General features: G+C 43.8%; 1 protein-coding gene across 44 annotated transcripts in view; it reads left to right on the top strand.

Moving 5' to 3' along the window:
* Positions 1-18,360, top strand: part of Lrmda (leucine rich melanocyte differentiation associated) — a 1,370,443-nt gene that overhangs the window by 370,162 nt on the left and 981,921 nt on the right. For 2 of the 44 annotated variants that reach the window (XM_087185386.1, XM_087185385.1), the window contains one exon: positions 5,141-5,342. The exons of the other annotated variants lie outside the window; for them this stretch is intronic. In XM_087185386.1, the coding sequence (XP_087041512.1) occupies positions 5,248-5,342 (95 nt within the window). In that variant the 5' untranslated portion in view covers positions 5,141-5,247. The remainder of the gene's footprint in view (positions 1-5,140; positions 5,343-18,360) is intronic. 44 annotated transcript variants of the gene reach the window in all.

Raw genomic sequence — 18,360 nt, 5'->3', positions numbered from 1 at the left:
GTGAGATTTTCTCCTTTTGTCACTCCCTCTCTTCTGGGATTCCCCTTCCCAACTTTCAACCACGTTGGCATCTCTGACCTTATTTTTCAAGACAGTGAGACCTCAGGTTTCTTCTTGAGTTCTGAGTCCTCTGCATGACACAGAGTATGGAGTGACCTCAAGAAAAAAGCCCATTAAACATGGGTTTCACCTGATACAGTTCCTTTCTTTAAGGGTCATTGGATTTTCCTCCACTTTTGCCTGCTTTTGGTAGCTCTCCAGTCCCTTCCAGTAGTTGTTGATATTTCCCCCCAGTTTATAATCTGGATCTATGCTGGCTAATTTAAAAGTGACTTCATTTTTACCTAAAGGAGAACTCCCATATAGAGCTTTCCCATATTCTCCTGTGGGGCTGAACATGGTGCCAGTAATAGGAATCTAGTCCTGGGGTTCTTCTCCTCCTTCTTTTTTGATGATGTGGGATATTTTAATTATGTAGACTCTCTCCAGTGAGCAAGGCTCTTCAGCTGAATCCTTGCCTCATTTTACCTCTATTTCTCATGGTGACAATCTTATAATAACAATGACCTCTGTGTCTACTGTGGACTCTTCAGCTCTACTCACTGAAGACAGTTGACATTAAAGTAACTGTATGACTGATTTCATCATTGATTTTTGCTTGCATACCTAGATCCATCCATTGATCCATCGATCCATCTATCCATCGATCCATTGATCCATCCATGCATCCATCCACTCCTTTATCAGTTATGGCTTGAAAGCCTGTTGTGTATGAGGCACAGTTTTGTGTGCTGTCATTCAGCAGTGAGTAAAACAAAGAGACCACCTCATAAAGAGTCCTTGTAGTTGGAGGAAATAAACATAAATAATAAATAGTTGCCAACTTGTGATTAATGTTACAAAGAAAATAAAGCACACTCAGGAGCTCCTGAGGGAGTTTTGCTGGAGAGAGCATGTTCAGCTAGGGCCGCTCTGGTGAAGATGTTAGTCCTGAACTGGAGGTTCAGACAGTCTTCCTGGGAGCATCCAGGAGAAAGGGAACAGTAGCTGCAAAGAGTCCTGAGCAGAACTCTGAGGCATCAACTGGGTCAACAACAAGGAGGCCTTGGCTCCAGTGAGCTTTACATATGGAGGTCATTGTGAGCCATGGAGAGAGGTTTGGCATTCGCTTTGAGTGTGATGCGAAACTGGTGAATGGTATCATGTAGGTGAGTAATGTCATCTGACTTCTGTCTTAGACTATAGGGGGACAAAGACCGGAAGCAAGGAGATGAGTTAGGAAGGACTTGTGATGGGGAGTCATGATGATTGACCTGGGTACAGTGAAATTATTTGCTGGGAGTTTTCTGTGCGCAGTGCATGATGCTTTCCTCCTAATCAGCCGTGCCCCTTGGCAGGGGACACAGGTTGCAGATTCTCCTAGAAAAACACATATGATAGGGAAGGACAGGAGTAAAAAGGCAGCCCTACTGTAAAGCTTTGGGCATGGTGAAGCATTTGATTATGTGTGCATGTAGCCACATACCTAGCTCTGTAAGTCATTGCAGATGTCAACTGGCTAATGTCCACTAGTGATTAGCTAATTATAGGACTGCCATTCTGCCCTTGGGCTGACAGCTGGTTTGTTTTACCAATGGCAGTGTCTTTGGTAGAGCTCCTTTATCAGATCAATAAGGGTATTTTTTAAACTGATAGTTTCAAGAACAAAGAGGGTTAAACAAACACTATTAAATAAAAAAAAAAAAACCAAGCCCAGCACCTGGCACATAGTAAGTGTTTAATAAATGCTGCTTGAAATTAGATTTACTGCTTTGATTGATAATAAATATTCTACCAATTTAATATATTAAAAGCCTCTACAAAGAGTACCAGTCATCAGTTAAATAAATAGTATACTAGACCGAAGCCAAGTAGAAACTCATATACATTCACTTGATTTGTTAATTACTGAAAAGTTATTTGTGATCCTGTCCAGATGCATGCATTAATATCTTACGTGTGTCTGTGTGCTCACAACCCCTTTTCCTTCAGCCTCTTCCCTGTCTCCTTTCTTCCACCACTGCTGCCATATATTAAAAACTAAACAGTGGTAGTGGCCCCTATCCCGGTACTTTTTGTGCAAAGCCCCCTGCCACCTTTCAGTTGAGTGTGAAGGGAGGGCACACCCCAAAAGTCAGTCCCATGAGGTGGGTGATCTGAAGTGCTTCACCAAACCTCTCAAAGGCCTGACACACTCATTTTTGCCAAGTGGTAATGATGGTGCAGTTTTCAAGCTATGGATGGTGGGTAAGATCACATAGAGAGCTCGAGATAAGGCATGACAGGGTCCCTCTTCTTGCATAAGGAAACTGAGCTTAAGCATTGCCTTGAGTTACCCAGGGAGACACAGTGCCATTCAGCCTTTCACACTGGCACACCTGTGTCTTGCTTTTGTTAAAAGAGAAAAGGCCAGGGTAGCTGGATGCCATAAGGCCATCATGAGGGGTGACATCAGTGTATGGGTTGGAGCACAGTCTCTGGGCTCAGACTGCCTACATATCAGCTCTGGCTCTGCCACTTCCTAGCCCTGTGCAATCATGAAAATTATTATTATTATTATTATTATTATTTTTGGTACTGGAGATCAAACCCGGGACCTTGCACTTGCGAGGCAGGTGGCGGAACCACTGAGCTAAATCCCCGGCCCCTGTTATTATTATTATTATTAGTAGTAGTAGTAGTATTTGCAGTACTGGGGATTGAACCTAAAACCTTCACAGTGAGCTACATCCCCGGTCCTTTTTCATTTTTTATTTCAAGATAGGGTCTAAGTATTGAGTTGCCCAGGGTGGCCTTGAACTCACTGTCCTCCTGCTGCAGTCTCCCAGAGTGCTGGGATTACAGGTGTGTGCCATCATGCCCAGTAATTGTGCAAATTATTTGACCTCTTTGTGCCTCAGTTTCCTCACCTGTAAGGTGGGGTTAGGAATGCTATCTTTTGCACAGAGTTGTGGTGAGGACAAAATGAGCTCCTGTGTGCAGAGTGTGGGGTTGCCACATAGAAACTGTGCCTGAGTATTTTCTGTTAATATTTGCATTGATGGTGAAATATAATCAGGTGTTGCTGGGAGGTGGTCATTTCAGCAGCATCCTGTCCAAGTGCCTGTTTCCCAAGTGTGGGCTCAAACTACCACCCACCCCTGTACAGTCCTGTTTTGCGGGGAGCATGGTGCACCCCTTTCCCCATAGCTCAGTCACTGTCCACCTCTGCCCTCTCTCTCCCCCTGGAACCCCTGGCTCCCCTCCATTTCTGCTCTGCCTTCTGCTGACCCACCCCCAGCTCCTGTCAGGGCAGGGACCCGAGGCCATCACGGGGTGCCCAGGCAGCGTATCATGTCCCGGCGCTGCTGTACATCTTGTTTCAGAGATATTTTGCTGTAATGCTCTGTGACCTTTTCCATTGAGTGAGGTAGTTGGAGAGGCACTCAGTGAGGGAAAATTGAGCTGTTTTATTCCTCCCCCAGGAGGCTCCTGTTTCCTTTTCACCATTCATTTGAAAGCTATCATTTTCTTGATTTTATAGCTGAAAAACACCATTGATTCACTGGGTGTTAGATGCTAAGAGTTCTTCTATTGACATGCCTATTGACAGTTTTCAGTATATTCTGCGTCTGATTATCACTCTTGGCTAAATGATACACCTTGTGGACTTGAGCGATGGAGTCGATAGCTCTCACCACATTGTTCTAGCCGGGACTATTGAGCCTGGTGTCACGGCGATGTGAGTTATGTGATCAGAAAGAAAATTTCTGTTGGTGTGCTGCATAATTAAAGCAAGTGCGTAGTGACTGGTGACAAAAAATCAGGCCTGCCCATGTCATCCCCAAATGAGGAGAGATTTCTGTAGTAAGCAGCTGTGACAGTGAGGAATCTCTCTTGGCATCTTTTGCTTTGCAATTTTCAAGGGTTCGATTTTCCTCCTGCCTTTGGCTGATTCCTTCTGTCTGCCTTCCTGCTGCCTGGCGTTCAAAGCCCCAGTACATGTGGGCTGTTGTTTCTAAGAACTGGGGCTCTGGAGGCCACTCTGAGAGGAGTTGACTGTTGGGGTGCATGTGTGTGTTTTAGGGGTGGGTTGGGGGGGTACAATTCAGGCTGGTAGCAGCTCCCATTTGCAAGTAGGGAAGATGGACGGCTTCCTGACCAGCCTGTCCTTTGTATCACCCAGTCCAAGTTTTGTTGGTCAAGACCAAATGTTGGGAAGGGCGTGTTCTCTCTTCTTGGTGGAATGATCCAGGCATCCGAGAATGTATTCTGGGAGGAGTTGACAGGGATACTGGCTCAGTCCAGGCAGGAACAATGGGGAAGAATGGGCCTGGAGGACCAACTGTGGTGGGAAGCAAACCCCTTCTGCCTCCATGATTCTTTCATTGATGCTCGTCATAGTCACTCTTAGGAAGTCCCCAGGGTCACAACACCTGCCTGCCTTCTCCAGGGCTGAGAGAGAGGTTTATCTGGGAGGCCAGAGCCAAGAGATTTGTCCCCAGGGACTTCTACTTCCTCATCTATGAAGTCAGCAAGGGTTGGAGGATGAAAGGTCTCATGCCAAGCAGCGCTTCTTGCAGGAATTCACTGGCCAGGCCAGAAATGCCTGAGAACTGAGTTTTGTGTGGGCCGATTATTTAAGATGCATGGCCTCCGCACAGGAGGAAGGAACCTTGGAGATCAACATGTACAAGAGGGAGACAGTTCGTAATGAGCTTCTGAATCAAGCCACAGAGGTTCCAAGGGACCTGGACTGGGCAATGCATCTGGCCTGGTGGCTGGTGAAAATCAGGAGGAGAATTGGACTTTGGTGTCAGTCAGTGGTTGGGACTGTGTGAAGGGGTTAGGATTCTGAGATGGTGGTGAGAGGGGCTTTTGAGGTCTGGGAAGCCAGACACTACTTTCTTGGAGACTGGGTGCCTTGAATGACCTCTGTTACCATCAGATTTTTTGATTGAGAGAAACAGGCAGATGCATTGACTGACTTTTTGTAACTTGGACCCATGTTTTTATCTTTGGAATTTTTTAATGCGAAAGCTTTATGACTACTTTGTTATCTTTGCAGATCTGTTCCCTTCACTTTGTGTTCATTGTTTATGTTCTTCTAAATCTGTTCTAGTTCCCAGTCTGCTGATGACCTTGGTAAGGGGAGACCTTCCTCTGTAAATATTGGAAGAACTATGAACATTCTGGTAGGACTATGGATTTTCTTCCCGTCTGTCTGTAATGATTACTGCACTTGTCTCTGTGAAGACTCCTCAGCACATTAATGTGTTGTTAATGCACACGAGACCCCCAGAAAATTGTGGGGAACAGATCAGGTAAGGTTGATCATCTGTCTATTGAGCCTCATTTTTTCCCCATTCTTTCCTTGACAAATGGTTCAATTTAGAAGCCCCAGGTTTCCCCTTCTGAAGTGCAGGCTGCAGTGATTGCCTGTGACAATAGGACATGGTTGGTGTATTGTGTGCTTGGGCCTCCATAACTTAACTACAGAGGATTTATTTTAAACATTGGGAAAGGGAGAAAAGAACCCACCTTGGGATTCTCTGACCGCACAGCTCTTCCTGCTGTGGGTCTTGGGCTGTTAAAATGCCTCTCCCTCCTGGTGGCGGGGGGCATCACACTGCGGATTTTAGGGCAGTAGGAAAATTGCTCTGGTTAGGTGAAGGTAGCATTTGACTTTCTCCAAACTGCTTCTATGTGCGCCCTGGAATCCCTGTGGGGCTGAGCATGAAGAGTGTGTTTTCACCCCTCAATTCATTGTGACTGTCGCTCCAGGTTGGTCCTGTGGCTGTAGTTGCTCTACATCTCTGCAAGTGGAGGGAGCTTGTAAGGCAGGGTGAGCAGTGAGCATATGGCTGGGGTTCCTGTGGGTGAGGGAGGGGGTATTGTGGTGCAGCAGTGGGGGACAGCAGCTTTTCCCCCCGGGACTGTCAGGAGAGGTAGAGCCCTTCCAAGCAGTGCAGAGGCACAGCAGAGCAGACAGGGCCTGGCCCGGGTAGCCCCAAGCTGTCCTGCTGAGGCATGGGGCAGAATGGCCTACATTGCCCAGTGGCAGCACAGCATCCAGAATTTGCTGCTTCCCCCAAGCAGCCCAGGTCCTTAAAATGGCAAATTATTATTTTTGTTCTTTTCTGTCTTTGGGATTGTTTATGCATCTCAAATGAGCTGTAAAGGGAATTTTGTGCATTCGACAAACTTTTCCTTTCAAGGAGGCAGGTTGGAGAATTGGAGAAAGGAACGCCGTCACATTAAATGCCCGCTTTTGTGCTTTTCATTCAGCCTGATGAACAAGGGCCTAAAATGGCAGGGGATTAAATTGATGTAATGACAAGAATTCATATAGGAGGCTGTGGGAATAGGGCCGAATAATGCCAAGGCTTCACGGTATTCCGGTGTTCTTTGATCTGCCTGCGACGGAAAACATAATATACCTGTATTTATGTTGATTCTAAGTAGGGACTGTGTAAACAGAGACATGTCAGTTTTGCTAGTCTTCGAGTTGGAATTAAAGAATGATCCATTTGGAGTGGTGGACAGATTTCTGTGTAATGAGTTAAATGCAGTTTGTGAGCATTTGGATCTTATTGTGTACCACAATAAGAGCATTTTCGTTGCTCAGTTGGATTCCTGTTACAGAGGTGCACAGTACATGGGCATTTGTGAATTATTCATTTGTGACAGGGCGTTCTTCTTAGTTTCAGGAAAATTCACCTTTGTCTTGGTGAATTTAAGCAGTAACAACCTTGGCCCCGGTTGGAATAAACACCTCCCTTTTCAGGCTTAGGCTTTGATGCTGGAGAGCTGCAGATGAGCTGTCCCTGCCTTCTGGAGAAACACATATGTGTCTTTCATCTGGGAAATGTCTTTCTGGGGCAGTACCAGCTGGAAGATGTCAGCTGAGATGACCAAACACTTGATCAATTGATGAGGGGTGCGTCAGAGGTGGATGAAAGCCATTTATATGTGGCATGTTTGAAAATGCTTTGAAAAGTCTAGTGTGCTTAACGTGCATTTGGGTAATAAGAAGGCGTGTTTTCATTAGGCACATTTTAACATATTATTCCAAAAAAGAAAGTGTTATGCTGTGCTCAAACTTTGGGTGTTTTTCTTTTTCTTCTCTTTTTGTATATAGCTAGAAAATCATCTTTATGCAATTATTTGAGTAATGATGTTCACACTTTTTATGGCTTCATGAGGAGCTGCCTTAATTTTCTTAAAGCACTGCTTTTACCACCTCCACACTTGCTGCAGGAAAAAGTGAACTCTGCAGTCTGGGGGCTTTCCACAGGGTTATTTTGTTTTGTGGTATTGGGAATGGAACTCAGGGCCTTAACACCGAATGGACTATATCCCCAGCCCTTTAAAAAATTTTTTTATTTTGAGACAGAGTCTTGCTAAATCACTAAGTCGCCCAGGCTGGACTCAAACTTTTGGTCTTCCTGCCTTTCAGCACCCAAGAAGCTGAGATTACACAGGTGCACCACCATGCCTGGCTTCTTTCCACAATTTTGCCTATGCTCTGGGAAGATTGCTGGTGCCAGGATGTTCTGCCCATCATTTAGTCCTGTTCCCAGCCACACAATAGTGCTTTGGTCTGTGCTGTTCCTGGTGTTAGAGGGACCACCCTCTTCTGACTCCTGTCCCCCAGATGTGGCCCATCCTCAAGGAGAGGGGTCATTCTAACTCCCCTACAGCTGCATCTCCACCCTCCATAGTCCGTTCCATCCTCTAATCATGGACCAGTTCTATCAGCAGCTCTCAGAAAGACTTTTTCATCACCACATTGGGTGGTTTCCACCTCTTCTCTGCTGAGTTCTGAGGCTTCGTAGTTTGGATAATAACAGTGATGATGATGATGGTGATGATGATGACGATGACAACGATGACGATAATAACATTCACTCACCCAACCTTTACTGATTTCCTTGTGCGTGCTTGGATGTGGTAATCAAAAAACAGACCTGGACCATGGATTCATGGATATTTCATTCTATCAGAGAAGATAAAACATCCAACAGTCACCTATTTTCATGTGACTGAGTTGACTGTGACAGGTGGGTGTCTGTGATACTAGGACAGATTGTGAGGGGGGTATTGGAACAATTAGAGGAGGTCAGCAAAGGCTCCCCCAAGGACAGGACTGGCTACACAATTTTTAGGATCCAGGGCAATATGAAAATGCAGAACCTCTTGTTTAAACATTGCTGTGGACTTCCAAACAGCAATGGCATGGTGTTAAATCAGATGGGGCAGTCGTTCTACTTGTGGATGGAGCCCTGTGCACCTGTGCCCCTGTGCTTCCATGAGGAGGGCCCGGCCTGAGGAAGTGGTGTTTAAACCAAGATGTGAGGGCAGAACAGAATGGAAAGATGTTCCAGGTGCAGGAAATGGCATTAGCTGAGCCTTGGGCAGGAAGGAGGCTAGCATGTATAGAAAGTAGACAGAGGCCAGTGTGGCTGGATGCTTGGGGCCAGGGAAGGTGTGACAAGGAGGACAGGGCAGTAACAGGTGATGGCCAAGCAGAACCCTCAGGGTTTCTGGTCTGTCTTCTATGAGCCACATGCAGTTACTGAAGTGTCTTAAGCAGGGGGCTATCACAGTCTGGTGGGCAGTGCAGAGTGTGGGTAGGTGGCAGGAGAGACAGTAGGGGACCACTGCAAGTGAGTTGGAACTGTCCAGCTGAGAGGCAGTAGGGATTTGGTCCAAGGTGGTGGTGGTGGTGGTGGAGATGGAGTAGAAGGCATGGAGGTCTAAGGAGGAGACCCAAGAGGTAGGGTTTGGCAGAATGGGATTGAAGCAACAAAAAGCGCCAAAGATGACCTCTCAGTTTCTGGCTTTGAGCTATTGAGTTGATCTTGTGAAATCACCAATGTTCTGCCATTTTTGATCTGCAGAAATAGCAATTTCAACACAGCCTAATACTAAGTAGTTGGTAGGACATTCTCCTATACAGGGAACACTCAAGAGGATCAGGTGGGATTTGATTTGCTTTTGCTTTGTTGGCAGAGGGTTTGAGACACATTCTATTTGAAGCACCTTGGAAATACTGATGAGGATGAGGAAAGAGGGGCTGCCTATCTTGGTCTCCACTTTCAAGGAGAGGGACTTGAGCAGGAGACAAAACTCTGCTAAAGCAGATGCTGTATGAGCATCTTACCAGGCTTACCTTCTTTAAAACTGGCAACAGTCCTGCAAGAAATGCATCATTGTGCTCTCTTTCCAGATGATAATGTTGTGGTTCAGAGAGGTTAATTAACTTGCCCAAGGTCACACAGTTACCAAGTAGAGGAGCTGGGCGTTGAAATATGGTAACTTCAGTCCAGGGCCTGACCACCTAGCCACCATGCACACTGCCTTTCCAGAGGTTTTCTCACACCAGGATTCACAACTCTGTATTGAGCAGGTCTTTAGGAATTTCTTACTGAGTAAATAAATTTAAGATATTTAATGACAATAGCAGTATATTCCCTTCTGTGGAGGAGGTTTGTGAGAGGCCTCAAAGCCCCAAACATAGATGGAATTTTGGATGGTTGGGTCCCTGGTTCTCCTGACCAGATTCTCCCCTTTACAGATGAGTAGCATCTCCAACTCCTGCTGGGGTCTGGACTTTGTGGAGAGCCTTCATTGACAATGTAGCATCTTCTTGCAGATCAATCAATGGGTGATGAGTTAAACTCCACCTACAATATTTTGCACTGTATTTTGTAGAATTTTGCCATTTTAAGACTAACAGCTTGTGCCAGTGCCCCTGCGAGCTGCTGAGCTTGGCTGCTGGTTCAGAATCCTGCTTAACTATGCCACTTGTCAGTTTATGGCTAAGGAAACTGACATCCAGGGAGACGTTACTCCTTCAACCAGAGCTAACCTCCAAAAGTAAACCTGTTTGCTTATCAAATGAAGCAGATTAGATTCAGTCCCTATACAGCTAAGGAACTGAGGGCCAGGGAAGCAGTGACCTGCTTGCTCCCTCATCCCCTCCAGCCCCTCTTCTGGTCTGGGACAATGAGAATCCTTCCCCACGAGCAGATCCACTTGCTGTATCAGCTCATTCAGCGCAATGGAGCCCTGCTAGTTGTGTGCATGAATGTTTCACTGGCTGTTCCCCTGGAAATTCCCTCATGATGAGTGTGGACAGTGACTTGAGAGATGTGAATTACACTTTATTAGGGTTGCCTTTTGATAACCAGAGTATTTATTTTAGGCTTCTTGGTACCTTCTGTTATGCTCATCCTGGAAACAGTCTTTTATTCTCTTTGCCCTTGATGTTGAAGTGAAGCATATTGTTTCCTTTTAGGATGCCATTAAAAGTCGATGATGACCTTTACAATGGCTAATAGTTTTCATGGGGCTTTAATTGTGATTTTTTCCTTTTTGTCAGAGCAGCATCAGTGTGCTTCGTATGTCTTTTGTATCAAGGAATCAATAAAAACTGCTGCCTTTTGTTGATGCTATAGGAGATTTTATGCCGATGACAAGGGATTTGATTTAATATTCTCTTTAAATAAGATCAACAGTGCTGCAGTTATAAACTTCGGAAAACTGTCAAGCACATCAATGTAGCATGAAACAAAAAGTTAGTAGCTTGGTATAAATTAGCACGTGCAGCACGTCTTTGGGAAGGGTGGTATTTATGATTGCATGTTAAAACATATATATTTAGAGATTTCTTTCTGCTCTTCTGACCATAAGTAGGAAATGCAGAGAGGAGCATTTCATTACCATTACCTTTGAAACTGCAAAGTTTCTTTGCCAGTTAATGATTTTCTGGGGCAATTCTGGATGTGGTGACATGATATAAACAGGTATTTATGATCTGTGATACAATCCTTAGTGAGTATGGATTTATAGTTAAATGGTGCAGTGGGAATCCAGCCGGCAATTATTGACAGAGCTTCTGGAATCTATATTTTGTTTGTTTCCATTATTCACACACACTTTCTTTTGGAGCCTGATGATCTGTATCGTTTGTTTCCTAGTTTCTTGAGAGGTGAGTGAAAGACTTGGAAATTCAGGAACATATGTTCTGTGTGCTCAGGGGCAAGTGGGACACTATGTCCCTGTACCTGTTCTCCAGTATTTTGCCATTTGCATCTAATGATGATGAAATTATATGAGCATTCTGCCTTTTTCTCTTTTCTCTCTCTGTCTCTGTCTCTCTTCCTCTCTCTCTTCCTCTCTCTCTCTGTTCCAGGTCAAGAGGGAAGCCATGTAGGAGCACACTGGTTGGGATGGGCACATGGGTATAGGTTGGGTAGAGACACCTGGGGAGAACCTAGAGCTTCTGAGATGAGAGTCACTATGGTTCTTGGAACATCAGCAGAGGGGATGTTACCCATGTTATAGATAGCCTGGGTAGCATGGGTCATGTCAGAGGCTAAGAGCTAGGCAAAGCTGAGGTCAGGTGACCCAATGAGAGTGTGGTGTCTAGCACTCTCGGAAGATGAAATAGAATTGCGAACAGCCCCAGGAGGTCACTAATTGTGTGAATTCTTTCCTGAAAGAAATTCCCTCAGAATCGCCTGCAGTGCCCACCCACAGGGAGAAACACCAGTCCAGAGCATCCACAGGTGTGCTACTGAGTCTGCCTACATGTCAATCAGCTGGGACTCCAGTCAGAACCTCTAGAGGAGACACCGAGTGTTTGTATTTTTAAAATCTCCCTAACTTTCTCCCATGCCAACCAACAGAACTTTAGAGCCATTGCTTCATGCACAGAAGACTTCCCAAGTTGGAACAAACTTAGATCTCCTTTTCACTTTTTCCAAGAGCTTGAGGTTTGTGTTGGGAGATAGCGATATCCTTTGGACAGATCTTGAACGGAGATTCTTTACTTCACAGGTTCACTTGAGTAAGTGATATTCTCCGAAGAATATATGATAGACATTTTCATTAGGTTCTATTTGACTCACAGACTGTGCCATTCCGGAGTTCCCCATCTTGAAACCCATGTTGAGAACTCTTGTTTGGAAGACAAGGTTACAGGACTTGTTGCTTCCTTTCATTGATTACACCAAACTTGCCCCAATAGTTTGTGTTGAAGGAAGGATCAGGATATGACCTGTAGTTGTCCTAGAGAAATCTCTGCTTTATCAAAATGCTGAATCTCCATTATGCTAACCACCAGGATGAAAATAGAAGCATGCAGCCCTTGATCCAAGTAGCTAATCCTTTTGTCACCTTTGGAAAGCATTGTGATTCTGGAATTTACATTTCTGTTTTCATTTGACTGTTTGGTAGCGTTCCTTTATCCTTAGCCCTGCTTGTGCGAACCATTTAGGAACATCATTTGGGCAGGGCAGGGGTCAGGGTTGGAGAGCATCCTTCTCTCAGGCTTCAGAGACTTGAAGCAGAAGATATGCTTTTCTTTCTGGTAGATCTGGCTCAAACATGGAGTGACTCAGAAAAGCATGTATTAATCTTGGTTTTTTTGAGAATTTTTTCATAGGCATGAGTCACCCACCAGACCACACATCAGCTGTCCTCTGCCCAATGCCTTTGTCGTTTCGGAGGGGATGAGTGTAAACTGAGAAAGTCTCTCTCCTTGTTTTCCTGGGTGGTATTTATGCTGATGGAGTGTTCCTTTCTGGGATTTATTAGTTAATGATTTTCTTTTCAGTAAACATTTGGCAGCCTATTTAGTGTACTTTCCTAAAGAGGGAAATACTTTGGCAGCCTTATCAGTGTGTTATGGGACTTTTCTTTTGTTTTGAATTTTAAGTCACTCTTTTCCCACTCAGCCACTTGGAGAAGCTTTTCCTTCTCCAGCCTCAGCCCCACCACCTGAAACATTTGTGTTTTTTTCTCCAAGACAGAACACCAACTGAATGTAGGCAGCCAGTTGACACAACCAGATCAAAACGCTTTGAATTTTAAAAATGATTCCCCTCTTGGTATTGAGCCTAGTGATAAAAGCAAAGCAGTTGTCATCTTGAGAACAGAGCTGTATACACGGCAGAGCCTTTCCAATTAGCACACTTAAGGTGCGTGTTAGAAATGATGGGAAGTGGGATGTTACAGAGTGAAATGCGGGTAATAGCGCTGTAAATTTTCATGTTTCAGTTGATTTTTTTCTATTGCAGCTTTGAGAAAATTGTTGCACATTATTGATGCTCCTAAGTGCATTTTAACATTGCTTTTTCTGTTTACAATAATATCTTCCAAAACAACAAAAATCTTGTTGGTCACAAAAAAGGTTTTTCCCATTGGTTTTCCAAATAAAGGAAGAGTAATTAATCTGCTGCTCAGAATTTCTGTGCCACAGGCTGGCAAGTCAGTTTGGACCTTTCTGCAAGTGGCAACTGGTTTGATGGAATCCTTGCATTGAACAACCTGGCATTTTTGATGTTCATCAGACTCAGCCTCAAAAATGAATTCTATCAGGATCTGTACATACATACAGAGGAATTAAAGCCAAATGTCCAGCATAAACAAATAGGGGTCTGTGACATCAAAGTATCCTGTCAGAGATATTTAAATGTGTGACACACTAGAATGCAGGCTCCCAGAAGTCAGGGGAAAACCTGTTAATTTTGGATCTCCAATGTCCAGCATAGGTTCTGGTATAGAGCAATAATTATAGTTGTGGTGGGTGTTATTAGTTTCACCAGTATTTCCAGTTCTTCTCTGCTGTGTTCCTTCTCTGCGAGAACATCATATTTTTCTTCCTTCTTGAGGTTAGGTGTGCCTTGCTTTGGTCAATTCATTGGGAGCAGAAATTATTTGGGTCATTTCTTGGTAGAAGCATTTAAGACCCAGGGAACAGTGCCCTTCTCTTGTGCTGTGATAGACCCTAATTCCTTTTAGTGAGAGACTGGCATTGGAAGATGTCAAAGACTCTGTTAACTTGGTCCCTGAACAACTATAGTGACCAGAGCCCCCTTCCCACCAGTAAACCCACATTGCAGTGATAGAATGAAAATAAACTCTTTGTTGTTTTTAACTACTGAGATTTGGGGGATGTTAGTACAGCAAAATCTAGCCTATTTGGCAAGTATGCTAATTAATATATACTGTGCTGCATGTGTAAGGTATTTTATGTATTAATTCACTTCATTATCACTATAATTCTGTGAATAAGAAACTGCTCTTATCTCCACTTTTTGTAGGCGGGGCAACATATACGTTGAGACTTTAAGCCACTGGCCTAAGATTACATCACTGGTAAGGGACAGAACTGAGGTTTGAACCCAGGGAGTCTGGTGAAGAAGCATTAAATAGTGATGGGATGGGTTAGGGTCAGACTGAGTTTTGTGATTTGGTGGAGCAAGTGGTCTTTCATGTAGTATCACTGGTGGTACCAGGTGGAATCATCTGTCCCAGATATCTCTGGCTTCCTGTCTGTCGCTTTCTCATCAGAGTTACTTATTTTTAGATCTTGCACTTCTTGGGCTTTGTAGCTGCCTGAACAATTTGAGTAGTGTTATCGTGGGGTAACACCCTGTCAGGGTTTTAAAAGACTAATTGTTCTGAACAACTACATGAGGCACCAGACAGGAATTCAAGGACTTCGGGGCAGGGATGAAGGAAGCAAGGACATGGGTTGCCTTTTGGCTGAGGGTTGATCCATCAGCACCAGCACCTGTAGTCATGAGCTGTGAGCTCAGAAAATATGACCATCCTGTGGGAAATCCCATCTATGGAATTTGTCCTGATTCTCCAAGGAGTGCTGGGAACGACTACAGGTCTGTTCAAGTGCTTACTGCTTCAGAGAAAGGATTTAGAAAGAGGATATTCCTAAATGAGAAGAAGGAGAGGAATTGTGGCATGGTTTGGGAGGTTGTAAGTAGGAGAAGTAGCAGAAGCCCACTCAATCTTGTTTAGGCAAAACAACAAGAGTTGTTATAAGGATGCAAGTTATAGGGTCCTCTTATGGATTCATATAATGGATACATAGCCAGGTCTCGGAGATAACAGGACCAGGAAGCTGGAAAACTATCCAAAGCCATATTTCTCTCTTCAATTATGGGAGGTTATAGAGGACCTTTTCTCTTAGTATTTTGTTTTCTTTCTTCATACCCAGTTAGCTTTCACTGCTGTCATATGTTCAAGGGCAGACATGCCAAAGTATAGTTCCTGTGTGCTGACCATCAGGTCATGCATAATCATGGAAATGTTTAAGAAGCTCTCATTCCCAATTCTCCAAAATGGGAAGAGAAACTTTGACCCTGGCTGCATCACAATCTAGGATCAAACAATGCAGCAGATGTTTAAATTTTTAAAAATTATTACAGTAAAAGACATATGGACATCAATCTCCCTCAAAATACTTTCCCTCACTTTAAACATATCTATCTCATTGTACTTTCCATTTTCTAAAGCAGTTCTGGAAGTCCTGTTTCATAAGTGTCTTTTGTTGTACCATCACGGCTGCCTTGATGTCTTGAATCAATTCAAAACATTTACATTCATGGTCATTTGGATTTGGGAGGAGATACAGAATTGACATGGTTCCAGATCTGGTGAATAAGGGAGATGAGGACACACGATAATATTTTTTTTTTGGTACCAGGGATTGAACTCGGGTCCTTGCGCTTGCAAGGCAAGCGACGATAATGTTTTTACAAGCCTGCCTTTCCATTGGATGGCACATGACAGTGATATTCACCATATTTTTGATCACACTTCATAAAAAACTCAGGAACTGCTTCAGAAAGTGGCAATAACAGTGGGATAGTGTAATATTTTGAGGTGGATTAATGGAAATGTATCTTTTACTCTAATAAAAAAGAAATGTTCACCATACATTTTGATTTCCACTATACTTCCAGCCCCATTGCAGTGGTGGTGGGATCATATTTGTCATCTGTTCACCAACATAAGTTGACTGCCCAGAAGGTGACGGCACTTTGTCCAGTGCTGAGGACCCAGACTGTGAACTAGGCCTCTGCCTTAGAGATGTACCTGCTTTGGAGAGGAAGGCAAGGTCAGAACTTGACCCAGAAGATCTGAGGGAACCCATGCCTAACACTTACAAGAAGTCACATTTTGCTCTAAAATCAAGAGTTTTTAACAGCACAAGGGTTACCTTTGTGAGGTGGTGAACTCTCTGGTGTGGGAATTATTTAATCAGAGGTAGGATGACGATCTCATACAACATTATCAGAAGAAATTATCTTCTCATCCTGAAGATTAGATGACCCTTGCTCTTTTCCACTCTGCCATTTTTTTTTTTTTGTACTGGGGATCAAACTCGGGCCCTTGCGCTTGCACAGTAGGCAGTGAAACCACTGAGTTAAATCCCCAGCCTCCACTCTGCCATTTTAAAATAAACCACATGATGCAACATCAGAGCACAAAGAAATGGCCAGGAAAGTCACCATGGAGCAATTATGACTTGATGTTAGCTCTGAAGCAGGAGAAAGGTAAATAGACAAAGGAGGAAGACTGCATTTCAGGGTCTTATAGTGAAAATGTACAGACACAATGACAAGGAAAGTGGTGTGGAAGGGAGAGAAGAGACACATCTACATGTTGTCTTCAAGGAATGAAAGGAAGAATTAATTTTTAGTAGAGAGTCTGAATGACAATATTAGGAAATTGGACCTTAAGTCATAATATTGTACAACCAGAGAGTACTTATTTTGGGCAGAATACCCTGCTGGAAGGGGAGACTCAAGAAAGAAAAGAAGTTCAATCAAGGAGGACTTTAAAAAAAAATCTCACTTAACAGTAAGCTCAGTTTCACAACAAGGGTTTGCTCCAGCAGTTGATGGCAGGGACCCAGACTCCTTTCATCTTTTTCTCTGACACACTTAGCATATCAGCTGACACTTAGACTTGGTTCCTCAAGGTCACTGCTTGAGTGCATGGTGCCATAGATCACAGGTGGACTTAAGAAAGTCTTGCTGAAGAAGTAGGAGGGATGTTTCATTCTGTGTATTCCTTTTTATTTGATTTACCTATTTTTAAGTTTCCCAGGAAACCTCCCTATGAGGCCCATTGGCCATGATTCATCACATGCCCACACCTTAGATTTAGGGGAGGATGAGTTAGCAGAAGACAGGCTCTACATTCAAGGCCAGGCTTGCAGAGGAAGGTTGTGGGGATGGCTATCAGCCAGTCTTTGCAGGTCATCTTGTACAATCACCTGACTTAACAGACTGTCTTGTTTAGGTATTGTATGTTTGGACACCCCCCACCCCGCCCGCAGTATTCTGTTACTCTTTCCATTCAGAGGTAGATAGTATCATTTCTCATTTGCTGATGAGGAAACAAGGCTGTGTGGGTGAGTCAGTTGGTGTCTAGAGGGATTAGTTCTTATTGAATCATGGAATCAAAGAGCCTCAGTGTTGAAAGAAGTTTTAGGCTGACATTGCCTTCTCCTCCAGAGGTGTCCACCCCTGCCTTCAACATCCTTGTCAAGTGGTCATGGAGCCAAGTCTTGAATACTTAGGGATGGAAGTTTCCTGACTACTGGTCCAGTGTGCTTTCCAGTCTGCATTACTGGCAGAGCACAGACCTGTCATGGGATTGAAGAGGACTCCTGGTTTTCTTTTGTGGCCTGCCCTAAGGAGAGAACTTTTATAGATGCTGGCTGCTGGGACTAGTGACATCATGGCAGCTGGTATTGCAGGGCACGTTGAAAGCCATTACTTGGTGTTCAGATCCCCTCCTGAGTGAAGTAGGAACCACATGTAAAAATTAGTTTGACTTTCTTACCTTCCTAAAGCCCAAGACCCTGTGCCAGGTATTTCTATTTTCTGTTTGCTAAATGTTAGTTGAAACAAAGGACTGTTTTGTTGGGTTTGTGTTTCCCTATGGAAAAGATTACTTTAGGCACATTTTAGAAAATGCTTTTAAAAAGAATCTTGTGCAAGTTGAAAACAGAGGGAAAGACAAATGTCTTGATGGCTTTTTATTATAATAAAAATTGTAGTGAAAGCTCTCAACTCCCCGCTTCTCCTGGGCTCTTGAACAAACCCTTGTGGGAGGAGGAATGCATTTAAACAACAAGAGGAAAGGTAGGGAAGAGGCACTTTTTGGGGCCCTAGTGCCAATAGATCACCACCAGTGATTTTTCCTAGCTCTTTATCAAAATTAAAGAGGTAATTTGAGAGTAAGAGTGTGCTATTGGTAGTTGCCCAGTAGGAAAACATTTTGATATGACATGAGATTTTGAGGAATGGAAAGAGGGTAGAGGAAGAAAAATTCGGCAGTGAAAAGATTTTTTGTTTTTAGGAAAATGCTTTTTAGTGTTCAGTTGTTCTGCTCTAATACCTTTCAATTTGCCTTACTTTTTTTAACTATCAAAAAGGACTGCTTAGAGAGATGTGGTAATTATCAGAAATGGTTCCTCTAAATTTCCTTCTCCAGTGAAGTGTAGTGATTAGCAGG

The sequence above is a fragment of the Heterocephalus glaber genome, unplaced genomic scaffold (assembly GCF_053883595.1).
Source record: "Heterocephalus glaber isolate CG9 unplaced genomic scaffold, H.glaber_assembly_v1.0 deba00001497, whole genome shotgun sequence".
Lineage (NCBI taxonomy): Eukaryota > Metazoa > Chordata > Mammalia > Rodentia > Bathyergidae > Heterocephalus > Heterocephalus glaber.
This window is presented reverse-complemented; position numbering and strand designations above follow the sequence as displayed.